Source organism: Mytilinidion resinicola (genome assembly GCF_010093595.1).
Source record: "Mytilinidion resinicola strain CBS 304.34 unplaced genomic scaffold BDZ99scaffold_24, whole genome shotgun sequence".
NCBI lineage: Eukaryota > Fungi > Ascomycota > Dothideomycetes > Mytilinidiales > Mytilinidiaceae > Mytilinidion > Mytilinidion resinicola.
In genome coordinates this window covers 239530-263664 of record NW_022985460.1, presented here as the reverse complement: position 1 = coordinate 263664, position 24135 = coordinate 239530, and the positions used below count along the sequence as shown (strand labels likewise).

The window sequence follows — 24135 nt, the reverse complement described above, 5'->3', positions numbered from 1 at the left end:
GAATAATGAAGGCTGCACAATGCTTTGTTTACGTTTCAACCCTAGACGACTAAACATCCCGAGATTACTCAAAAAGAATACGAAATCCACTATCCTCCTAGACTCCTCGGAGTAAAGCATTCTCTGTTGTCACCTTTAGAGATCTTATAACTCGAAGATTGGATAGCGCCTCCTCGATTAGGTGAGATCGAGAGATCTCCGGTAAGCTTCTTTTGAGATGCCCGGTCCTCTCTTTGTTCGGAGGTATCCACCTAGCACCAACGACGCAGATTTAGGTGCCTTGTTCCTTTGTGTCTCTTGTGATTGGAAGTACACTGCACAATATTTCTCCTTACTCACGTTATATGGCACTTCCAAATACCTTCATGCCCAAATATATCCGATCTAGGTATCCTTAGCTCATCAAATACAACCACAAATAATCCTATCCCTAGGTCGACACCTCAGCTCTCCCACTAAAATGAGCCATAAACCCCCAACCTACCTAACCCCTTCATACCAACTAGAATCATTCGCCCCCTCACCAACCTTCGAAATTATCACATTCCCCGGAAACGACAAATCACCACCACCCTACTCCGGTCCCCCTCCATCCCCATTCCCACCCCTCCCCTACCGTCCCTATATCCCCACCATCCCCGCTATCCACGCCCGCCGCCGCAAAGCCCACATCGCGCTCACCGTATTCCTCTTCCTCACTGTCATAACAATCACCAGCATTGCAGTTGGGCTGCTCACGAAGCACTCATCCAAACCCACACCTACACCTGCCTCAACTGCACCCTCAAATATAGCGATGATCACCACCACAACCAGAACGGCGATCTCAACGACGACAGCTCATCACCTGCCGCCCTCCGGCGACCCCGACCCGGGGTCCAGAATCGCGACTAGTAAAAGAGTTAGTGAGCTGCCGAGGAGTGTCTTCACGCCTGCACTTTCGGGCCGAGTAACGACGATTACCGTGATGGCGTCGGCGAAGGACGAAACGAAGGCACTGCCGCTGAGACAGACGATGGCGCAGTCGCTAACGCCTGTATTGCCGATGACGATGGTGTTGCCGGCGGCGGAGACGAGGGTTTTGCTGTAGATGTTGTTTGTGCGGTTGGCGTCGACGTCGGCGATGGAGGGGCATAGTATTAGGCCACACCTTTGGATACATGTGTGTTGTAGTGCTTGAGTTCGGCTATTGCTCGCTCGACACCACCGTCAGGATTAGCCCAGCTGCTAGGTAAGTATGGAGTCAAAAGGCGGCTCAATTTCTTAAATACTAAATTTTTACGTCGCATCTGGGATTTTCAAAGCTTATGGAGGCGTCTGAAGCAGCGCTAGACGAGTGTGCACAGGCTTGCGGCAAGGTATTGCAGAGGAGGAGGGCGATGGTGGCAAGGGGGGTTAGATTGGGACGTTGTGCTGGAGGGGGAAGGGAATAAATGAGGCAGGCTGTACAGAATTGGATTTTGTATTACGGGAATGCTTCCTTGAACGTTCATGTGATACCTGTCTCTCCGTCGGTCGGTTGGGTGTGTGGTGGTCGTCTCTAAGACTGAAGAGGGGTGGTACTTTGCATTTGGGGGGCTGGTAGACCTACATGGATGGATGGATGGATAACTGACCACAATAACATACGGGCGGCCGTTGAAGCAGTACAAGCATTAGGAAAACATTGGAGGCTTCCCTACGACGAGGTACTAGAGAGAGAAGCTACGAGAAAAGGAGGGTGATTTTTGCTTCGACGAGATTCAATTATTCTTCGGGGGGCCTGAATGGTGTAGCAAGAAAGTTTTCCCCAACAAACCCAACGGCTTTATTCCACATGTCAAGTAGCGTCTTCTCCACATCTTGCGCGTTGTAATGTGGTCGGATTGTGTTTGAGAAGTCGACTAAGTCGCGCCAGACATGACGAAACGCAGCCAACACGGTAAGACTCAGGTTGCAGCACTACAACCTAGGATCAACAACTCATATGCTAGAAAGCTATTCTCCGAACATCAGCTGTGCAGTGTTCAGCTGAACTTACTAGCGCTCCACCCAGGGGGTGGCCCCCCTCCCTTCCCCTAGTATATATACAACTAGCTAGACGTCTATAGAAATCAGAGTTCACATCATTTTCAACTTGAGTGTAAGCATGTTTCTGACCGCAACCCCCTGGACGTGACGCGCTTCGATGAGGTTGGGAAATGGCCGACCCAGGCCGTCGTCAATTTCGGCATTGATGCCATCCATTATAGAGTCCTGAAGCTTGTAGCTGCTTGGGAACAGTGTCCGTCGACAATTTGGGCAGGTATTTGTAGTGTTGGTGCTGGGATGGTTCACCCATTTTGTTAGGCACTCCCTCCCAAAGACATGACCACACACATCCAGCTCCACCGCGTCGTTCTCAGCGTGAATCTCATTACAAAAAGTGCACTTCGCGTCTTCGATCAGCGGGCCGTCGTATGTGCTCAAAAATTCGCGATATCGAGTTCCACCCCACCACGGTCTAGGTCAACGTCCCTGGGGTCCTTAACTAAGCTCGCAGCAGCCTCAGCAACAGCGTCGACGCTCTGCTGTATCTTTTTTAGTCTTTCGAGAGCGGTAGAGAGCCGACGCGCAGCTAATACGGCGAGGTACCGCATTTCATCGCGAAGCCATCTCCTCTCAGCGTCTTTGTTCGGATAGTCCACGTCTCGGGCACTGATAATCTTGTTGTCGAGCAACAGCGCGGCGACTGCGTCTTGGATACGCAGGCACTCTGTTTCGGGAGTATTCAGCTTGTACTTCTGCCAAAAAAACCAGGCACCAATTAAGGTGAAAGCATCCTTCTGATCGACGGTCCACTGATCGTAGGGCAAATATTGCAAGTGCTCGTACTGGCGCCAGTGATAAGGCCATGTCTCAGTAGGTTGGACCGAGTTATCGTTCAGTCGATCTTCAAGGACATGCATGCGGTGGTCCAGGTAATCTTGTCGCAGGTGCGTATATATTACACGCCGATGCTTCACGTTTTCGGGGGGCCAACGTTCTACCTCTGGCTCAGGCCCATGACGCTGTGAATCTCCACAGATTGGGAAGCCGCATGAGTCGAGGCCGAGGTGGAAGGAGGACTTCGCAGGTGAGATTTCTGCATTCTCTGTGCTTTCCAGCTGAAAATACGTTGGCTGGTCTTCCTCTGTGGACGAATCTGATTCTTCATCAGTGTCTATAGGCACTGCTTCGATGGCGCGTTTCAGATCGCTCATTATAAATGGCGATCGACGCTGGTAAATGATTGCGGGCAGGTCGTGGTAGCCAGATTCCGAGCATTGTCTTGGCCGCCTCAAGCTCTCGCCTCGTCGGCGCGGCGGCCATGTTGTGAAATGTGTGTTCGGGAATATGAAAAATAAATGTGAACGTGGTTATTTATGACGTTCAAAGGTTGTAGAGTGGTAAGGTTGTGATGACGAAGTAAACAAATGCGGGACAAGATCAGGTTGGCCACGTCAGGACTTCGAGAAGGCACACCTGCGAATACTATGATAAGAAGGAGCAGACTAGCTGCCAAAGAGACAGACAGGCTGATGAATGACTATGATTAGCCCAGACGCTTCTGCCGCTTTACGTAGTGCTTCGAAGTATGTCTAGGGAAGGTGACAGACTCGCTTCTAGTCAGTGCCGTCTGACGTGGCTGAGTAGGTGTAACGAGTGTTCATTATTTGTTTTCATCTTATCGAACCTTTTGAAGAAACGTCGAACTACCAGTGGTGCTGGCAAGGAGGCTTGTCCCGACCATTGACGCATCCCTGTATACCTAACTGGGAAGGGGTCTGTTCAATTCTGTACAAGTAGTAGCATTTTCAATTATGCGGGAAAGTACTGCCGCGAACATAATTTTGACGTCGCTTTGTGAGTTTGTGAGTTAGTGAGTTTGTGAGTCCACTCATGTCAAAAATGACTCTAGTTTGCACATACAAGAACAAAGCAGATTGGCGAACCTATCTAGAGAGTACACGCTTCGCCACTTCATGCGCAAGCTATCAAGTTTTCGAGGTATATATTTACAAAGTGTCCTTGAGCATCTTGTTCATTTTAGCCATCCTGGACGAAACACTCAGATCGATGGTTCGGTCGCCGATCTCGACGACAAGGCCACCGCGGATATCGGGGTTGACCTGGTGGAATTAGCGTCAGGGCGCCCAGTTTTTGAGGTGTAGACGTGGATGCATACCTTGGGAACAACCTTGAGCTTCTTGCCTTGTCCGACATATTGCGACTTGGAAATGGCGCTTTCCAACCGGGTGAGGGTTTTGTTGTCGAGAGGCTACGGTTCATGAGATTCGTTAGCAAAGTGCCCCTAAAAAGCCATAGGCCTCAATTCTCGATAGCTGGCCAGACTTACAGCAGCCGAAGTAACCGTGAGCTCAACCTCGCCCCTCGCAGCGCCCATCAGTACAGCAAACTTATCGGTAACAGACTCCAAAACGCCCAATCGGTTGTTGTCTGCAAGAGTCTTCAGGAAGTTCTTGACGATATCTCCTTTATCTACATTGCCGACATGCTTGGCCAGCTCGGCGACGATCTGGTCCTTGTCACTGGCGGTGAGCATGGGGGCGTGGAGCACCGTGTTGAGCTTCGGGTCCTTCTTGAAGACGGCGGCGAGCGTCTCGAGGGCTTTGGAGGTGCTGTCGAGGGCGGAGGTCTTTGCGGCCGCTGTGTACTGCGAGGGAAAAGCATATTAGCTCGGATATGCAATTGAAACGCGTGGGGATCGAGATGGTCAAGTCCGCCATCTCGAATGAGTCCAGAGAGCTGAGAAGCACATACCAGAGCGCTGGCATAGGTTCCGTCGATGCCGTAGATTGCAACCGGTGGTCTCGTCGACGCGGAAGCGGCAGCTTGGGCGTAGCATCGGAAGGCGGCCCGGGGAGCGATTGAAGCCTGGCCGGTGGCCGATCGCGCGGCCTGAGTGAGAGCCCGACCTGAGAGCATTTTTTGGAGGAGCGGAGAGGTATGTGGTGTCGGAATGGGATTTGGTTGGAGCTGCTCGTTGATGGCGAGCGTGAGGAAGTTCGACCGATTTTGAAGGTACGATGACTAAGCCTGAATGCTTGGCACTACAAGTCCTCCAAGGCTCACCACTTCTTGCAGACTTCGTCCATTACCCCAACGCCATCTTCATACATGTATCAATGGCTTTCAAAGTTCAAACTTTCCACTATGACTATAGGAGTGCAAGGGCAGACGTGCGGCTAGCGTTTTAGCGTTCAGTGAGTGCGAATACTCGCTTTTCCCTCGTCCGGAGCACTTCGCCAGTTTCCAATACAGCAATCTTTTTGAAGCTTCAGAACGCCATTGTTGGAAATATCGGACTGCTTACTGTCTAAGGTAGCAGCTGAGATTGCGAATATGGTAGTGAGAGAACTATTCGCTACTCCTAAGCCTAGTCTGGACATGTAGTCATTGAGTAAAACCTGCTCAGCTGCGTCTCTATCTGGCGTTCAAGTCTCGTGTAAGGTTTATCTAGATACCACTAGTATGAGCTTAAGTATCTTTAAGCCTATTCATTCTAGCTGGGCCCTTCCTATTCTACCACTCTGGAGCCCGCCTCCTTGTCCACCTGACTGGATCATCACTGGAAGCTGCATTCTCTAGGCAAATGGTACTCAGTCGATTATCCTAGGCGTATACTAGCATGTGTACCTGAATAGCAAAAGCTAAACCCCAAACCTCTTTCCATACGTTTCGGCAAGAAAAGAGGGCCATTCCTAAACTACATGGACATCTATAAAAGAAATTCTAACAAACACACAAAAAAAGAAATATGCGACACGAGCAGGATTCGAACCTATTGAAGGGTTAGTTTGACGTTCTGAACGAAGCGGTCATGGGTCACTTTCCTGCGATCCCGAAGGAACTGCCTCACAACCTTGTAGCAGGGCAGCGCTTTAACCACTCAGCCATCGTGCCATAATTTTGAGTGAGGCCGCACTTATTATATTGATATCCCTGCACTGTATGGTGGTACAGAGCATTTGATCGGTTTGCCACATCTCTGATCTCTCCGTACAATTCTACATCATGCTACTAGAGGAACAAACAAGAAAATCCTAGGTCGAACAAAGCGCCGCGTCGTCACGCTAGGCTTTGTGCATAGCGGCCTAGCATATGGTTGATTAGATTCAATGTGCTCTCCTCATCTTTCTAATAAGGGACAATCACGTGTAGAGTCACTCTATCTCTCCTGACGACCCCCAAGTAGCGCATTGTCTGAATATCACGGCAACAGATCTAAGATCTGGTCAACTTGATAATGATATTCGGACACACAGAGATTAAGAAAAGCGATGCGCTCTTCAACCACTACTCTCAGCTGGGTTCTATCCCAAGCCTCGGAGGGTTGCCTCTCAAGCACTCCTCCCAGTGCCTACTCTCCATTATTCAATTACGGGCTCGCGGCATATTAGACTTACCTTTAGGCACAATCATCTCGCCAGTCATAACCAATCTCAGGAACTACTCGCTATCTGATGCTTTCTGAAAGTTACCCCGTATAGCACTATAGACTCCTTTCTTCACCGACGCTGTCCTGGTCCCGATCCGGGTAACAACCCGATCAAGCTGGTTATGCATTGCCACTGTCACTTATAGATACGCGCGCCGTCAACCGCAAGGCTCTCATGTCTTCGTACAGTGCATGTCTTATCCAACGCTCTTGCGCAGGGACCTGTCCCCGGTTCTTCCGAAGTTGTAACGAAAGCCACTTTGCCAAGTACTCATCTTTTTCAAAAGGGCCTTCTCCCACAAGGGAGTTGAGATCGAATGGGGGATGGAGTCATTGAAATGTTTCTCCCTCCTTTTCTTACTATCGTCATCACTGCTTCTTTTTTTTGTCACCTCCTCGTTGCTTGAAAATATCCTCAGGCTTATTCGTCTTTTCCTTCTTGAACTCGCGCGTGTTCTGGCGCTCTTGCGCTTGGCTGGATTACACCGTCACAAATGCATACTCTATTAGATGAAAAGGCACGCCCCGCCTAAGATTAAGGGGACGGGAAAATAAGCGACATTATATACTTCCAACATACTTTCCCTTCTTCGCATCGCAGTCAGCCTCATCCGGCTCTCTCTTGCTAGCGTACGGGCGTGGACGGGCGGTTTGATTTGCGGTTCATCCGCGCAAAGGCTTTGTGCAAGTTTTTCCATACAAAATAGGCATGCTTACGCCGAAGAGCCCCATCGAGCTGTTGGCCTGATCCTCTACGAGTACGCGAATAGTGGGCGGCGAGCTGACTACGGTATTCGTTCAGTAATACGGAAAATGCGAATTTGTTTGGAACGGATTCTGAACACACTCTCATTGATGCCTGTGATGGAATCTGCTAAGTTATGGCCTACAGGCCTAAAGGGATGAATCTAAGTTTAGGATTAGCGACCAGTCACTAGCAAAGAAAGCCGGAAATCGGACGCGATAAGCTCTTGTAGCGTTCATCTTCTTGAAGTGGGCGTCTGGATAGTTCATACTATACGCAGTCTTGCCAGTGATGTTAGCAAGATACTCAATGCGGACACCAGCGTGGAGGTACTAGTTCTGCTATTGATGGCCTAGGTGAGGTTGGCGCTGCTACGCTTGTCGATGCAGCATGCTTCAAAGTAGGGCTGGCTGAAGGCACAAGCCTTCGCTACTTCGCAGAAGTTCGCAACATTCTCTAAACCGGCCTTGTGCTGTACAGAGTCTTTTACCCCTTGCACATCATGTTGAGATACTTGTTCTACCGCCCATGAAAGAGATGCTGGCATATCGGGGTATATAAGAGCTGAAGAACTCTGCTGAAGTGTTGAGGACTTGAGGAGCCACACGAGGTCCTGTCGTTCAAGTACGACGCACAGCACTGGGACATGAGTTTGAGTACTCTTATACGCCACTGCATGGGAAGCTCTTAAATGTCTCGGTAGTTCAAAATTCTGCTCAGATGTTCTTGGATCTTCCTGGAACTGACGTCCTGGGATGGCCAAGCGAGCTTGCAGACTGACTGTAACTTTGTATTGATGTAAAATGTCTCGTTTGGATTCAAGAAAGCATAAAAAAAGTAGCTTTACAGTGGTGGGTAAATGGCAAGATGATGGCGGTAATACAAGTGTGGATAAATCGACCCGGTCCTGGCACTCACGTTACACTCATTTTACCTAGCTACCCAGTAGAAGTAGGGGGCGAGTGGAGCCAAAAAAGTGTGTCCTCACTACTCCCAAACACAAAAGAATGGACAGCAGTGGGATTCGAACCCACGCAGGCAAAGCCCATGAGAATACTGCCTCTAGTAGAGGCAAGCTTTCGCTTTAAGTCACACGCCCTTGCGAATGTTAGGAGTGATCGACTAAAAATGAATGGTAAGAAGCTTACATAACCACTCGGCCCTGTTGCCAGTGTAATTAAATTTGGGGACCAGTAAATACACACCTCCTTTTTAGTAGTTCTACACCCCCTTCTAAGCAAGCATTCACACCCCGTATAATCTTATCCTCTTATTGGCATTAATGCTCGGGCTATTGCCCCTAGAGGTACATTCACTTACTTGCATTCTACTTCCGCGGTATATTAGTCGCTGTAGGTCTTTCCTAGAGCATTATCTTAGATGTAAGACTGTGCTAGAAGATATTCTAGGTACGCAAATATAAGTAGCCCTCTATGCGGCACTATACAGTCTATCAACTGTGCTAGAGCAGACATGTTGTGTGGTATAGTTAATATCGTGATATAGATTCACTATTACTCTAGGAGGAGTCGGCCCGGCTAAAGCAGCTAATAGAGAGATTGGATAATATAGGGGATGTGTGGCTACTAAAAGGGGGGTGTGTGTTTACTGGCCCCTTGAATTTACACAAGGATGAATTTTCAAGAAGCAAATAAGCAAGTAATCCCGATTTAATACTACCCGACGTGCCGACGTGCCAGGGGACACTCCAAAAGTGATGGAAATGCGTCATTTTCCAAAGCATTCAACTCCACAGAGAAGGATGCATAACCTAAAACGCCTAAAACATCTATTGTTTGCTCTCTTAACGTAGGCGAACTACTACTCTTAGGGTAATAAAGATCTCACTAAATTCTAATTTCCGATGTTGAACCTCAGGCTCATAGCGTTCCTTAAAGGTCTTTCTTCCTCTTTCAACGAGTACTTCGGCGAGCGCCAGTTTTCTTCTAGACCTGTATGCTAAACCTAGTCAGTTTACTATACTACCTAAGAGAGGCATGATGGAATCCATGCTTCTGCTAGTTCTAACGGAATCATACCGGACATTAGCATCTTCCGACGAGCAATGATATAATCAGTCGGTCGAAATACGATGGACGATTGAAGGCGATCGTAATCTGGCGGAGCTGCACGTATGAGGTCCTCCGGCGTTTCCGGAATATTATGGACAAGATGTAAAGTTTATAGCCTAGGAATCATACTAGCGCAGACTGCTGGAGCACACCCGCAGAACGTGCTAGCCCATTATATCGTAGTGCGTCACTCGGCCAATCAGCCATCAAGTCACCCTAGTGCTCTTTTTACTGACCTTATCCAAATCGAGCCGAATTTCTGAACCTTTTGCCCTTTCGGTCAAATGCTTCGCCATATTACAAATAGAGGTGACCTAATAGATTGAAATAGACGACGAAAAGTTATATAAGGAAGGCATCTCAGCTCTAGAATCAATACCAGCAAACATCATACCACCATATTTCCGCCAAACAAACCCGTCCTTCGAAGATCGCTTTGTACCTCTCAGTTTCAACTTCTATCTTCTTGAGTAGAATCCACAACCTTTAGATAAAATGGCAGCCCGAGCTATCCTTCTGCTCAAAAAACTCGACACGCTCACCGATGCGGAGTTCTACAAATAGTAAGAACAAGACATCTCTCTCGTCCCAATGATCCAAACTGATGTAACGATCTAGCATGGAAGGGACACACTCAGACTCTATCTTGAAGGTCCCCTATATCAAGGAGAAGAATATCACGTTCTCTTCGGTCCGTACGCCTGTTAGCCTCGACAAGGATCATGACCATCTAACATGTCTCTAGTTCCGTGTCGACAAGGTCCTCTCATCCAGCATCGGTTTTCCGATGTCAGAGTTCGATGGCGAATTCAATTTCTGGTGCTCTTCAATGGAGGATCTCATAGACGTAAGTAACCTCTGTTTTACAATCGGACAAATTGGCTGATATTCCCTAGCTGTTTAGTGATCCAGAGTGGCAGCGTATTGTTGTAGATGACGGAGCAAATTTCAACGAACAACAGGAGGGAAGAATGATGATTGGGTACGACACGGACTTACTTCCTGATAGGACTGGTAGGAAGCTTCTATAGAGGTTAATTTTACGTCTATGACACGCCTTGAGGTCATCACACGTGGTCCATATATCAGGATTCATCTGTCGTGCCGTGGACTGAAGGGGGTCAGGCGATTTGCTGAAGAGGTGTCGTCCTCCATTAGATCAGGCAGTCGTCCAGAGCTTTCATGAACTAATACGTCGAGGCTTCCAATTAAGGTAGTAGAGGAAAGTGGGCTTTCCGATATGCTAAATCAAAACACGCTGGCCTATTATGCTAAAGGTAATTGCGCTGAACGAACCCTAGACCGACGAGCTAGCGAGCAAGGTGCTTGAGAAACCCGAGCGTGGTCCGCGAAATGTTGGAGATGCTTGATGATAGGGCAAGTTCTATAATAAAGAGCCGATCCCAGCAATGCGTGCCATTTTCGGTCCTCCAGGAGGAACGCACAATCGGATCCGGGGTAATCTCGATGCTGGCCCACCAGACGACGACAAATACTGATTGAGAACAGAGTTTAGACCATCGTGAGGCCTTGGAATGTACCAGAAGAAAGAATTCGATTCTCGAACAGACGCCCGTAACTGTTAGCAAGAGCTGAGACTGCGTGATTCGCAGACATGTCTTGGATTGGTTGGATGAATATCTTTTTGGTGGTTTGGCACCATTCGTCGCTGTAATCATCTCCTGGCCATAGGCAAAGGCGCGGTCGTGGTCTGGAGCAATCTTCTAGCCCCTAACTCGTTGTAAAATTCCATCTTTCAATGTCGTTTCGTTAACAGCATCATCTGGTTTCTGACACGTGGCTCTCGAAGTTTCGGTCCTTCCGAGGCTTCAGACATAAGGACGAGGAGAAGGCAATTTCGTGAAACGAAAAGACGAAAATCAGCACAGCTAAGCAGCCACAGCAGGCCTGCGCCCGCCAGCTGGCCCGTCCATGCCGTCGCCCGGGGCTTTACCTCAGGTTTGCGCCCCATGAGATGAAGCATGAAGATCAAGCCGAGACGACATCAAGTCCTAGCAGGCCAGCGGCCCTGTTTACAGCTTGCATCCAGCGAAGGAGGGTGGTTGCGAGGTGATGCCAATTAGGTGGGTGGATGGAGGAGAGGGAGATGCTTATAGGTAGTGGAGAGGGAGGCGTGTTGAGGAAATCTGCTAACTCGATACAGATTGGACCTATTCCCAATTTCTCTACGGCCCGAAGCCACATCCGACCTCACCACTCTGCCATCGTTCGCCCCCTGCAGCCAAGCTGGCTCTTCATTGTGCACGTAAAAAGCTGATGGGTGCGATGATCGCGGCATGCTCATGCTGCTAGATGTGCATATTCGAATGCACCCGTACGCCGCGACGCGTAGTGAGTGTGTCTCTTATTCTTTTCCGATTCTCAGCATCGCCAAATCTTGCCTCTTTTTAGTCAACGTTCCACCTGTCCTGTGCCTTAGCCTTCCCTGTAATGCCCATTGGAGATCCGCGGCCCCGAGCCCAGGTCGTCCCATGCCCCTACAGCCGTCCTCGAGTTCGTCGACCCGGGAGAGGGAAAAGGATTCGTATTTCTCACCATCTGGTCGACCATGCCACGGCGCCTGCGCTGCGCGTACACGAAAGCCTGGTAGAACTACTCCCTCGATATCAGACCCGTTATCGCGTCTCTCGCCTCTAGAAAGTGTCATACGCAGCATGCAGGCCTCAATTCGCGCCATCAAGAAAGTGCTCGCGCCTTCTATCGAACCAGAGCTACCGTCGCACTCGATACTCGCCTTCTACGGCGAGAAGCGGGTATCAGTATCGCACAATATGATCCTCTTCTCACCATAGGATGGGAGCTCGAGAAACTTTTAATGGCCTAGGTCCTTACTAGCGTGGACATCATCGAGACGTATCTCGAACATATTGAATAACACAATCGTCGCGGTTGACAGCTTCGAGCATTCATATCAGTTGCACCTAAACACGAACTTCTGAAGGTCGCGAAGCAACTTGACGACGAGCGTGCAAATCGGAGGGCGAGGAGTCCGTTCCATGGCATTCCTATTATTCTGGAAGACAACATCATGACGGATATGAGTCTCGGTATGGACACCACTGTTGGATCCTACGCTTTTGTAGGGGCGATCCTGAAGAAGAACACGACAATAGTAGACCGTCTCCAAAAGAAAGGGATGATCATCCTTGGCAAGAGTAATATGACCGAATTCTGTGGTATGTCCAAACTACGGTGAAACCGTGTGGGTACTGGAGGAGAGCACTGATGAGCTGCTAGGGCTAAAAACCCCACTCATGCCTCCTGGATGGTAAATTCTAGTCTCATATTTTTCTTGGCTTCGCTCTTACATATTCTAGGTCATCAGTCGGAGGGCAGACATAGTCTCCTTTTGTCGCTAGACACATTGCGAAGAAGAAATTACATTGGGAATTATCGGCTCCAGGCGGGTAAGTTCTGTGTCGTTGAACTTCCATTGCTGAAGCCATTCGGTTGGCATCATCTTCCAGCTCGTCTACCGGATCGGCAGTCAGTGTAGCAGCTGGCTTTAGTACACTTGCAATCGAGACCGACACAATCGGATCATTGATAACACCAGCAAGTCGAGCGGCGCTCTACGCCTCAAGCCTACCGTTGGCGAGATCCCCGTGGACGGAGTTTTCACGCTGAGAAAGTCCAGTGTTCCAGTTTTTAACAATACTTGTCGGTAAATCGACGGCACCGCAAGTTGCAATCACTGAACTGTAACCTCCACTTTGAACATATACAGATGGAACTGCATCCTTTACGGACGGTATTTACTACAAGCGAAATATGTACAGACCCCAGACCCTAAAGATCTCTTTAAGCCCATTTGACACCTTTTACGTAGTCAGGACGGGTATTCCTACCCGCTTTAACGTTCTGGGCGGCATAATCTGCTTTAGCTAGGTGCCAGCCATCCTCATAGGCTAGAGAATGGCCAGGGGCTGGGTCTCCTCCCATTATGGCGTAGACGGCGGTCTCCCTTAATTTCTCGTATTGACCTCGGGAGCAACGGGGCCCAAGCTCATCACACTTGTATCTAGATCTCTCTAAACTTGCAGTGCTGCTTAAGGTGGGCTCTAGACCTAGGTAGAAGTAGTGGGAACGGCAGCAGAGGTAGGCGATGTGGGCTCGGCGGTAGACTCGGCAGTATTGGTAGACGAAGCGGAAGAGGTAGGTGCAGATTTAGTATAGGTAGACAATGCGGACTCAGACAATGCGGCCTTGGAGGAAGATATAAACGACGAAGAGGGCCCTAGAGGTGTGTTAATTTCCGTCTATACGGGCCGAGTAGGGAAGATATCCATAGGGAAGATATCTAACCTTATACCGGCCGAGAAAAATCATTTCCTAGTTGTCGGGGCACGAGACCTGCTATAACATTTCTCCCGATCAGGAACAATACTAGAGATATCATGAAACGCTCCCAAGCTTAAATACTGCTAGTTGGTATAGCGAAATCAGCAAAGGATCTCGATCATCTCATGGATGCCTTGATGCCTCCTTCGCGCCACGAATACGGTACCCGAGCTATAAGTAACTATTTTAGGATAAAGGAAGACTGGGGTATTCTTTAGAAAGGGTTCACGGAACCGCTAGTGTGAAAGGCTTGGCATAAAAACGGTCGGAACGATTTATGGTAAGTGATCCCAGCCTTGAAAAGTCAGGTGAATTTGCACGTGCCAGGCACGTGATAAATCCCCCTCTCCCTTTGAAATAATTCTAGTCCCCCTATTGTGCTTGATGGGTAACTCGAGAGCTGACAGCAAAAGGAGGCAAAAATATGAGAAAGTCGTCAGGTAGCTTATAAAGATGGACGTCGACGTGATCACACCGGTTGAGCTTCAAGCTCCGTCTGCCTTGAACCTTGAGGGCTGGAACTGCTTCGAACCGATAGTATATAAGTTATGGCATTTGAGAACAGCCTCTAGCAGATCTACACTGAATCCAAGCTAGGCCACGAGTTTAGAGAGACCCTTGGTTCCTTTATCAAAGATTTTAAGTCCGCAAAGGTCCACTCTCTAGCAGAGATTATGTATTTCAACCTCGAATATCCTAAGCTGTGTATAGTCTGTGATTCTATCCTGCGGCTTTATCCTCTCGCTGGGATATCCCCAGCCACCTATATTACCTAATTAAGACGACCTGATAGTAGTAGCGGGATTCAATAACGGGGTCTTGAAAGAGTCAGTTCAAGCAGCGAGGGAACACCTCCAGCACGGGGACGGATTGGAGAGACTATTCGAGGAGCATGAATGCGATGTCATATGCACTCCTGGTGATAGTGCCCTCTTCCCTCGTAGTTGCAGCCGGTGAGTTTTAAAGCCTTTTGAAGCTGTCCAATATAAAGTTTCAGACTTACCACCATTCAGGCTGGCCCACTGCCGTCGCGCCCCTCGGCGCTCTGAAGCTGAACGGCCAACGTTTCGGTTTCGTCCTCACCTCTCCACCCCAGACCGAACATCTCCTTCTCCACTTCTTGATAGCATACGAAGCCACCTTTCCTTCTCGCGCACAACCACTTCCTTTGCATACTGGTAAGTAAATCCGCGCTTCAAGAAAGCTTCATAAGTGTGGTTCAGTTAACTGACTGATTGACTTCAGTTCCCCTCATGTCTCCCGATGAGGAAATGCTCCCAGATAAACCCATGGTCGACATGATATCGCACGAATGGCACACGCGCCGCTTCAGCTGCTTCGCGGATGCGCTGGCAGATTGGTTGAATGCTCGTTGGCGGAAGTACGAAAATCCCCCTCTTGTGTCTCGAAAATGCTCTCCTAGCGCACTTTTATAGGTCGGGGTACGAGTTGAGTCCCGAGACAGTCTGCACGTGTTACGAGCCATGGTAAGATTGCGTTTACGGGACTAGGCGATGATGCTGAGGGTGCATTTGAGCGGTGACGTTCATGGGAATGAACTGAAATGCGCAGAATCTTGATGAAGACGTACAATTGTCGTGTGCTTCCCAAGGGTGCATTTGATCAATCTTCTCAAAAACCCACCACAAACAACCATTGATTATGGCATACGGCCCTATTCTACTCCCTCCCCTCTCCACATCTCAATTACTACAATACGTCTCATTAGGCCACGAGCACTGCCAATACCCCGCACAATACGGCAACTCCTCCCTCTCCTCCTCCCTCTCCGGCCCCGCATCGTTTAGCAACAACGCCGCAACCCCATGCGCCGGCAGCTCCAACGTCAGATTCCACAGCACCGTCCCCGTGTGCTTATGGCTCCACATGTCATACACACTATACACCCGCCCCGCCCGGATATCCCAGCTCTCGGTTAGGTTGAAGAACATCGTCGCCGGCACGTCCTCGGTATTCATGATCATGAAGACGGTGCCGTAGCTGCTTGGCCCACTCTAGTATTGCGCAGGGTGGGTTGAGTTGGAGACGTAGTCCGGCCCGATCCCCCACCGAAATGGCGATATAATCTCGCCAACATTGGGATCCTGGTTGATCTTAATCAAGTCCCTGTTCCCTAGGATCTCGACCGTTTGGCGTTTATGAGGTCGGTGCCGATGATCAAGGGGGACTTGAGTAGCGCCCAGGCCGTGAAGTGCGATTTCGCTTCTTTGTACGTCAGGCTGCCAATAGGGTTGCCTTGGCCCGTGTTCCCGACTTCCAGCATGTCGAGGTCGTTGTGGCCGTAGAAACCCGAAGCCCAGTATTAGAAGCTAGTAAGGTCGACGATAGCCGCGAGAGCAGCCCACCAGGGCTTGATGTCGCCGTTTATACGCCAGGATTGGCCGACTCTCTTGCTCCTGATCCAGGGTTGTTGCCAGCCTGTAGTGGTGGTGAGATTAATGGACGCTTACAGAAAGGTTTTGGGGACTGGAGCTTGGGGTTCGAGAACGATACGTACCCACTCGCAGAGACCGAGCCAAAACGGCGCGCTATGCGTCTTGACCGCACGATCCGCAATCGCGTCAGCCATGCGTTGGTACCGCTATTTCACGTTCTGCTGCGTCATGTTGTCGAAGGGTATGTAGCAGTTGTCGTACTTGACATAACCAAAACCCCATTCAGCCCATGTTGCTAGATCCTGTCCTTCGTGGCCATATGCTCCAGGATATCCAGCACATATTTGGTAACAAGACTGAATACGCAGCTCCGTTGATCCCGAGCTTGTTCAGTTGCTCGTTAAATGATTTGATGCCATCAGCGAAGTTGTCGGGGTCTTGGTAGTGTCAGAGGGTTGAGAAAGTTGAAGTTGGGGGTAATGCCTTCTACGAGTTTCCCGTTTTTGCTTCGGTTCTTGAGCGTGAAGCAGTCGTCTAGGATTATGTGCTTATACCCGGCATCTACGAGACCGTGCTTCTTCATCGCTTTTCAGCATCGTAGTCGCAAGCGAAGGCGTTCCAGGCTGTGAAACTGTTAAGACATGTTCTTTCAGATTTTAGGTGGACTCCTACTATCATAGCCTAGAAATAGAAGCTTGCCAACGCCATTGTTGAGAGCCGTCACCGAACCTGCTAATGCGGCAAGAATTGAGTACATGGCAGCAGTTTCACCTGAAGCTTGAACCGCTGACAGCTTGACAAATGGGGGAGCTGGAAAAATATAGGAAGCTCATTCTCCTTTGTAATTGACTAACCACAAACCCAGTCGGCCAGCAAAGCCGTAATAGTGGACAAAACATATGAAAATCCATCTCGCCTTGCAATTGACGAATAGCAATGCTTGTTTGAAGATCAAGGGTGGAGTTGAAAGACGTCACGGTCTCTTCCAAGGTTGCGTACAACCTCCGTGTCATTCTTGGTTAGCTATCCTATCCCACCCATGCGATCAGGGTACAAACGCGGAGGCGGTTCTAAGCGACTCGGAATCAGGCGTAGCACGCGGAAAACGATCGCCTGTTGAGCCTGGTACTTCGACGTCTTTGACGGTTGATCCTGGGATTTGGGGCGTGGCCCTGACATAGAATGCAAGATGGGTGACAAGCTCAGCATCAAGCCCGGGGAATGGACCAATTGAAGAGGGAGTATATATGAATTCTAGCCGGCGTGTTTAGCCGGCCAGTACTATGCGTTCGCGATCCTGTTCCTCCAGACGAGATACATTATGACCAGGAGATTAGATACAGAAGAGAGCGCGGAAAGGGGATTCGCGAGTATCTGGAGACGACTCTGATGGTGCTGTGGGCACGTGGACGAGGCCCCTGATTCCGGCATGGTTGAGCCTGGCTGTGGTGAGACGCAGATGTAGCAGAAGCGACTCAACTGGTGATGGTCCTCGAAACTCGATCTTCTTACAAGCTGTGTAAGTGAAGGAGGAGATATCCAGTCTAGCATATCGAGTTGCGGTCTGATTAGAATGCTTACCTGGCTCACACTTACCAATCCTTCGTGCGGCCGATGGCGCAGATAGCCCAGAAGATCGCGTGCTTCGCTGGGAGTATATAAGGCCGTTAGACTCCCCAGACGCGCTATGCCTATCGTTGAGCTTTCTGTCGCGCGTGATGCATCACCTGCGAGGGTCCGTCGATGGCATTACGAAGTGCTGTTGTTGTTGAATGCTGACCACAGCATCTCCCCCACAGAACTCGTACTTGGCCAAATCATCCCGGAGGCAGCCCTGAACGCGTAACAAATGCGATCTCTCTAGCTAGCTTCGCAATGAGGCCCGCAACCACAACCACCAGGCGAGAACAACAGCCATGACCCTCGGGATGGCTGATGGAGTTCCCCAATCCCGCCGTTTCCGATCTATGGCGTACGAAGTAGCGTGTATCGAACCGCGAGCACAGACGACAGACGACGTCTCCCGTCTCAGTTCGTCCGAGACTAGGAGCACGTTGTCTGGAAGCTTCTTTGGAATCTCAGTTTTCTTAAAAGCTGTAGCACTCCGCCAATCCTCCAACTAACCATCACAAAATTGCGTTTCCTTAAATCACAAGCCCAGCAGTCTCTGTCACACAAATACCTCAAAAATGGCCACCATCGAAGTCCCTAGAGAGTACGGGTACGTCAACCTCCTCAACCCAGTTCTAAATCCCTCAAAAATTAACATGCAAACCGCAGCTACGTCGTCCTCACAGCCATCTCCACCGTCTTCCTCGGCGTCTGGCACGGCCTCCGCGTCGGCACCTACCGCAAAGCCGCCTCGATCCCCTACCCCTACGAGTACGCCTCGTACGAGCAAGTCTCCACCGCGCCCCCGGCCAAGCAGCACGCCATGTACCTCTTCAACTGCGCCCAGCGCGCCCACCAGAACTACAACGAGAACCACCCGTCCGCGCTCGCCATGATCTTGATCGCGGGGATCAGGTACCCGCTGTCGACGACCGCGTTGGGGGTGATCTGGGCGGTCAACAGGACGATTTATGCGGTGGGGTATACGAACGCGGAAGAGCAAGGGGCACGCAAGGGCGGGAAGGGGCGGTATCGTGGAGTCGGGTGGTATGTGGGGCATATTGGGCTTGCGGGGTTGTGTATCAAGACGGGAATTGATATGGTGTTGTCATGAGTATGGGAGGGTTGTGGTATATGGGGTGGTTGGAAAGAGCTGTAGGTATAGTGCTGTAAGGAACTCATATATTGTTGCATTTATCTTCCAACTCGACTCTCCATTATTTTCTCTCAAATGAATACATGCGCCGAATCTTGGTACTAAAGATGTCCAGATCTGTGCCCTTATATGGCGCCAGGGCTTTAATGTTGGTCGAGTTTCATTGCCGCGTGGAAGGGCATGTAATTGAAATGCACATAAGGATTAGATGGCCAGCAGACCGTACTTCAAGCATGGCCCCAAAAATCTTAAAAGTAATCCTAAGAGTGGTTCAAACCACTCTTTAGTGCCTCGCCATATATATCCGTACACTTCCCTACCATTTTCTAAGGGCCTCCAACGTACTAATAGAAACTCGGGGCAGCGGATACACTTTTAATTTGCGTACGCCCTGTTAACGCTGAACATTCTGAACCATGAAGCCATGATCAACAATGCGAATGCCTGGGTCAGTGCGAATTAAGGTCGTGGACTGTATTCGAATATAGTTGCGCAGTGTATCTGTTAATGGAGTCAAGATAGTGGAAAGAGCGGTTCTTTTGCAAGTCTTGCCTTATATGTTCGCAATGCGCTTCTAACGTAGGACCACGATGTAGCAGAAAAATGTACTCGTCTTCAAGAGGCTCAACCCCTTCCGGACGATGATAGCGCGCTATAGCCAGAATCAGATGTCTGGGGTGGCCTGTCTACTTGTCCAAAATGCAGTACTTCTCTTTTTTTGCAATGCTGAAAATACTACGAAGCTCATGCAGCGGTAGACGTGTGTACGGATTTCTATAACCAGGCATTATAAAGACACCGTCAATGACCAGATGAGCTCGAGCGCACAGCTATAGTCTTCGGAGAAACATTAGAAAGCCCCTTCCATTTTCACAGGAGTTGAGAACCGCTAATTAGTTTCATTTCTATAGCAGCTAAAGCTTGAAACAACACTGCCCCGGAGTGCTTCAACTGGATGAGCCTAGATTCGAGACACACCCTTCGTTCAACCTCTCTGCCCGTAATTCCACAGCCGCACTACTTCCACGGAAATAGTACCGGCAGACTGATTGATGTTCGTACGAGCTTGTCCCTCCAATGAACAGCATCGACCCGAGTCCCTGATACCCGATACGACCTCGTTCGTGGATCCAATAGCCAAGTCCCTCATAAAACCCAACCGCCGGTTGTTGGATTTCCAGACATCGCACCACCTCATAGCCAATCTCGCCTCTCCATCCCCTCTATCCCCTCCGTATCAGACAGGAGTAATCATACATCACTCCCTTTCCTTTCCCCCATCTCCCCAATCCCATCTCCTCCCTAATCATCAAACAACCCACACCACCCACACTTCTCTCCACCACACCCCAAATTACTGCAAACCCCCTGCTCCCACACTGTCTGCGCCCCGCATTTACAGCACTGCCACCGCTTCCACGCCGTAACGAGAATGCCGCCCCTGACTAGCTGCCCGTGGGCATGTGGTCTCGGAAACCGCACCACAGTCGGAGACTCAGAGCGGGTGGCGAGCGACGTACAGGGCGCAGCACGGAGCGAGCCGCTACTCGATTGGGAGGGCGACGTCGTCAGCGTCTGCGCGAGGGTTGGAGCCGGCGACGCCGCAACAGGCGAGAGGTCGTGCGCATACTGATTATGTAGTGGACTAGCGGCATTGGAGAAGAGCGGCGGTGGAGCGAGCAGCGCGTTGTCGATGGCCGTTTGATTGAGCGTGGCCCAATCCGTCGTCCCCGCCGCGGCATCCGTGCTCTCGAGGAACTTGCTGACAGGTGACTTGCTTGCGGAGGACTTGCTCGGTGGTGTCGTCGGGCTGCTGGTGGATTTAGAGGAGGCGCGCGGTAGGTCCAGCGATTTTCGTCTCGATGACGCGTCGGTCTTCTCCTTGTCCTTTCCTCGTGAGCGCGGGCGCGCGTCGCTGGTTGGTGGCTGTAGCATGGAGGGTGAGGATTCGGGCTTGCCGCGAGAAGGCGGGCGGAGGGCGTCGGAGAGGGCGTCTGAGAGGGAGAATCGGTATTTCTCTTTCTCTTTCGTTGGGGTGTCGGTCGGTGTCGTGGTCGCGGTCGTGCTGGCGGGGGACGAGCTGCGGCTTCGAGATTTCTTGGGGGTGTTTTTGTCTGGGCTGTCGGAGCTCGACGACGAGGAGAAGGGGTTCAGGGCTTTCCTGAGCTTGGCCATCGTGGCGGTTGCGAGAGGGTGGCTGTGTTTGAGGCAGAAGGTGTGGTGTAGTGTGGGTGTGATAAGAGAGGACAGGAGAGAGCGGAGTTGTGGAAGAATGGCGAAAGTCATAGGCAACGGGAGCTGAGGAAGAAGTTTACCGAAATTTTACGGTTCTAAAGATTTCTATTCAGATATTCACCTTCACCTCCGAGTTCACGGATCATCAGAATTCCCGCCAAGTTTAATGTGACAACGCAGAACCTCCGGAAAGAGGTTCGCGGGATTCGGGGTCAGTATCTATCTACAGTACATGGACAAAAGTCTCTGCACTCCGCCGCTTTATGAAGGACTCAGAAATGATGTATTATCCTAGACGGCGCGAATTGGAGCGAGGTCAAAGGGTCTCAGTCACCCTATCTTGCCGTTGCCTGGGTGGCTCCGCATATCAGAAGAAATCTAGAAGAGTTTTCAAGAAAAAGTGTCCAGACTGGTGTCCTAGTATTCTAGAATGTAGTGAAGCTACCTTATTGATATACCCGTACGCTCGCGAGGATGAAAGAAGCGAAAGGCATACTGACAAAGAGCCTTTTCCAAGCGCACTGAAGCGCTAGTAGCCAAACGCCAGAGCTCCACGCCAGCGACTAGAATATACAGAAATACTACCTCACCGACTTCTCGTAAACTTCCCTCGCTTCATTTCCTGCTTTAAGCTTTCTTGTTGGCTAGGTAGAGGACCTCTCCGCCGAACACTCGCAGCACCGCCTCTGTTGCTTTCACCATTACCATTCTCAGGAGTGCCCTGCTGAGGGGGAAACGGGAGCATGGGCAGCCCTTGCGCTGCGTTGGGTAGAGGCGGTGGTACGAAGCCAGGTGGTGGTTGGAACCCAGGAGGTGGTTGAAAGCCAGGAGGAGGGTGAAAGCCAGGCGGAGGTTGGAAACCAGGCGGCGGCTGGAAACCAGGGGGAAGCATCCCAGGAGGTAACATCCCAGGAGGGGGTGGAGGAGGTAAGAACCCGGGCGGCACCTGGAATTGCCCCGGCGGTGCATTAGCAAGCATTTCAGCGAATTTGGCAAGATCTGGCATCTTGCTGGGATCCATTCCTGGGATATTGGGAAGGCCAGCAGAGAGAGGAGGGAAAGATGGAGGTAGCTGTGGCGCGCCGCCGATTCCTGGTAGATTTTGCGCACCCCCTACGCTTGTGCCGTCCGCAGATAGACCTGGGAGGCCAGACATGACGGGCTGTTTTGGTGGCATCTTTTGGTCTACGAGACCTTCAGCCTCATCCTCTGCTTCCTGCTCTTCCTCCTCGCGCAGCTGTCTGTGCCTGTCCCTCCTATCGTATGTGCCCTGTGCTTCCGCTTCCTTCTGTCCGATATGATAACGGTCATTAAAACACGCGCTGTCTCCGGGGCGAGGTCGTGTCCAGAACCGAGTCACGCGGTCGTTGGAACCAGATGCTAAGAGATGACCGAGCGGATGCCAATCCATGGCCCAAATGGTGAAGTCGTGTGCGTACTGTATGCTATGCGCTGGATATATGGTTTGCGCGGGTGCATTTGAAGGATCATTACTGTCGTATGGCGACAAGGTAGTTGCGACTCCGGGAGGAGGATTCTGTTCGTCCAAGAGGTAGTGGTTGAGGCTGCCATCGACACCGCCGGTCGACAACAGGTTTTTGTGGATTGGGTGCCATACCAAGGTGATGATGTCCTTTTCATGGCCCCGTAGAAGTAGTACGTCACGCATCATACGTAAATCAAAGATCCGCGCCGTGTGATCTCTAGCACACGTAGCCAGGAGGTCTCCCTGGTTGGGTTCAAAAGATGTCTTCGAGATTGTGTTCTTATGTCCATGAAGTGTGGTCAGACACCGCCCAGTCCGAGGATCCCACAGCTTGACTTGGTGGTCCTTTGAGCCCGACACGAGCAGTCCTTTCGTAGGATGCCAATCCACAGTCTTGGCCTCCCAACCGTGCCCAGTCAAAGTGGACTCTTCCGTACCTCCTGCAAAGTCGAAGATCTTCAGACTAGCATCGTCGGAACATGTAACAAATTTCGAGTCTGTAGGAGCGAATGCTAGGCCACGAATTGGCTCGCTATGTGCTTGTATCGCTTTGACGTTGTTGAAGTTGGGCTGCCAGTATTTTACGATACCATCTTGATCCGCTGATACTAGCCAGTCGTCACTGTGGGAGTACACCGCAGCTCTTATTGCCGCGTCATGCGCCTATCGTATATCAGCAATGCGTCTTCGCCTTCACATCCTTTGTTCCTGACCTGCATGATGGTCTCGAAGTTGAAACCCATTCCATTCCATAGTGTGAACTCGCCACTTGTAGAGCCTGTCAAAAGGCGCCGACCTTCTGGAGTCCATCGCACGACGTTTATTGGGTGCTTCACTTTGTTCAAGGAGGAATGGAGGGCTTTGGCGGGTATTGATTCGGCGGCATTCGAAAGTCTACCAAGGGGTGGGAGCATCTAGTGCACATCAGTACAGTGCTCGGGTGCCTTTCTGCGACGGCATACATCCACAATGTAGCTTGCACTGGGCCTCTCCATCTCTAGGGTTGAGCTGCCTTTGTACCGCGGGCGTCGATTGCGCATCCATTGCACCATGGTGGATCCATAGTCTGTGACAGGGCCTAGACGACGATAAGTTAGCTGTGACTTGACGGTTTTCAGTGCATCCACGACCTTTCCAGCTTCGTTCGCGTTTACTCAGTATTCCAAGTCCCGTCGGCTGGGTGACCATGTCGCGGGCTCAGTCGCAGGAGGTAGTGTTGATAGAGAGTAAAGACGTGACAAAGATGGAGGTTGAAGACATTGAGAAGTTGGAAGATACGTACGCTTTGGCCTTGTGCGCATGCCGTCGAAGGGCTGTGAATTAAAGTCGCGGTCCATTGTGGTGAACGGGCTGTCGCGCGGCCGCCCGAGTCACTGGCGGAGGGGCTTTTGCCTCAACCTCGATCAGACAGGACCAGTGTCGCAAGAGTGCTCAATCGTCTAGAGCATCCGGAGTCGGCAGGGCAATGGAGACGGGGGTCGTTCAGCTGCATGCGGGTGAAGCTGTTCGGAGCGCGACGAGATGGAATGCATCACCAGCCACTTGCGCCACACTTTTCTTCAACGGCCGGGCTGCACGCTGCACCTCACCCCCCGCTGCATGACGCTTTGGG

The 24135-nt window shown here is 50.6% G+C and overlaps 10 protein-coding genes and 1 pseudogene across 11 annotated transcripts; 5 read left to right on the top strand and 6 right to left on the bottom strand.

Moving 5' to 3' along the window:
- Positions 1 to 460: 460 nt before the first annotated feature.
- Positions 461 to 1090, top strand: BDZ99DRAFT_481555 (uncharacterized protein; the record flags this gene model as incomplete). Its single annotated transcript, XM_033722428.1, has 1 exon — positions 461 to 1090. One exon carries the CDS (start codon positions 461 to 463, stop codon positions 1088 to 1090), a length of 630 nt encoding a protein of 209 aa, XP_033570942.1.
- A 1354-nt stretch (positions 1091 to 2444) lies between these two features.
- On the bottom strand, positions 2445 to 3221 carry BDZ99DRAFT_526019 (uncharacterized protein; the record flags this gene model as incomplete). Its single annotated transcript, XM_033726086.1, has 1 exon — positions 2445 to 3221. The coding sequence occupies one exon, from the start codon at positions 3219 to 3221 to the stop codon at positions 2445 to 2447; it is 777 nt and encodes a 258-aa protein (XP_033570941.1).
- A 709-nt stretch (positions 3222 to 3930) lies between these two features.
- On the bottom strand, positions 3931 to 4966 carry BDZ99DRAFT_467704 (ATP synthase subunit 5). The gene is made up of 4 exons (XM_033721079.1): positions 4783 to 4966; positions 4358 to 4675; positions 4187 to 4279; positions 3931 to 4130 (listed from the first exon to the last, which is right to left on the bottom strand). Exons 1-4 carry the CDS (start codon positions 4945 to 4947, stop codon positions 4017 to 4019), a joined length of 690 nt encoding a protein of 229 aa, XP_033570940.1. The 5' UTR covers positions 4948 to 4966; the 3' UTR covers positions 3931 to 4016.
- An 816-nt stretch (positions 4967 to 5782) lies between these two features.
- Positions 5783 to 5925, bottom strand: BDZ99DRAFT_t75 (annotated as a pseudogene). Its single transcript has one exon. The product of its transcript is annotated as a tRNA-OTHER (tRNA).
- A 3731-nt stretch (positions 5926 to 9656) lies between these two features.
- On the top strand, positions 9657 to 10448 carry BDZ99DRAFT_156835 (uncharacterized protein). The gene is made up of 4 exons (XM_033712838.1): positions 9657 to 9840; positions 9896 to 9968; positions 10023 to 10124; positions 10174 to 10448. The coding sequence occupies exons 1-4, from the start codon at positions 9773 to 9775 to the stop codon at positions 10306 to 10308; spliced, it is 378 nt and encodes a 125-aa protein (XP_033570939.1). The 5' UTR covers positions 9657 to 9772; the 3' UTR covers positions 10309 to 10448.
- Positions 10449 to 11952: 1504 nt separating this feature from the next.
- Positions 11953 to 12570, top strand: BDZ99DRAFT_526016 (uncharacterized protein; the record flags this gene model as incomplete). The annotated part of the gene is made up of 3 exons (XM_033726085.1): positions 11953 to 12051; positions 12240 to 12474; positions 12536 to 12570. 3 exons carry the CDS (start codon positions 11953 to 11955, stop codon positions 12568 to 12570), a joined length of 369 nt encoding a protein of 122 aa, XP_033570938.1.
- A 1931-nt stretch (positions 12571 to 14501) lies between these two features.
- BDZ99DRAFT_575639 (uncharacterized protein) lies at positions 14502 to 15075 on the top strand (the record flags this gene model as incomplete). The annotated part of the gene is made up of 3 exons (XM_033728497.1): positions 14502 to 14592; positions 14653 to 14817; positions 14885 to 15075. Exons 1-3 carry the CDS (start codon positions 14532 to 14534, stop codon positions 15073 to 15075), a joined length of 417 nt encoding a protein of 138 aa, XP_033570937.1. The 5' UTR covers positions 14502 to 14531.
- A 267-nt stretch (positions 15076 to 15342) lies between these two features.
- On the bottom strand, positions 15343 to 16618 carry BDZ99DRAFT_511757 (glycoside hydrolase; the record flags this gene model as incomplete). The annotated part of the gene is made up of 7 exons (XM_033724575.1): positions 15343 to 15654; positions 15688 to 15879; positions 15984 to 16078; positions 16154 to 16196; positions 16251 to 16337; positions 16393 to 16472; positions 16519 to 16618. 7 exons carry the CDS (start codon positions 16616 to 16618, stop codon positions 15343 to 15345), a joined length of 909 nt encoding a protein of 302 aa, XP_033570936.1.
- Positions 16619 to 17752: 1134 nt separating this feature from the next.
- Positions 17753 to 19111, top strand: BDZ99DRAFT_467699 (membrane-associated proteins in eicosanoid and glutathione metabolism). The gene is made up of 2 exons (XM_033721078.1): positions 17753 to 18256; positions 18316 to 19111. Exons 1-2 carry the CDS (start codon positions 18225 to 18227, stop codon positions 18758 to 18760), a joined length of 477 nt encoding a protein of 158 aa, XP_033570935.1. The 5' UTR covers positions 17753 to 18224; the 3' UTR covers positions 18761 to 19111.
- Positions 19112 to 20104: 993 nt separating this feature from the next.
- BDZ99DRAFT_502804 (uncharacterized protein) lies at positions 20105 to 20977 on the bottom strand (the record flags this gene model as incomplete). Its single annotated transcript, XM_033723921.1, has 1 exon — positions 20105 to 20977. One exon carries the CDS (start codon positions 20975 to 20977, stop codon positions 20105 to 20107), a length of 873 nt encoding a protein of 290 aa, XP_033570934.1.
- A 150-nt stretch (positions 20978 to 21127) lies between these two features.
- Positions 21128 to 24005, bottom strand: BDZ99DRAFT_575636 (WD40 repeat-like protein). The gene is made up of 4 exons (XM_033728496.1): positions 23806 to 24005; positions 23486 to 23601; positions 23237 to 23437; positions 21128 to 23186 (listed from the first exon to the last, which is right to left on the bottom strand). Exons 1-4 carry the CDS (start codon positions 23858 to 23860, stop codon positions 21624 to 21626), a joined length of 1935 nt encoding a protein of 644 aa, XP_033570933.1. The 5' UTR covers positions 23861 to 24005; the 3' UTR covers positions 21128 to 21623.
- Between the last annotated feature and the right edge of the window lie 130 nt (positions 24006 to 24135).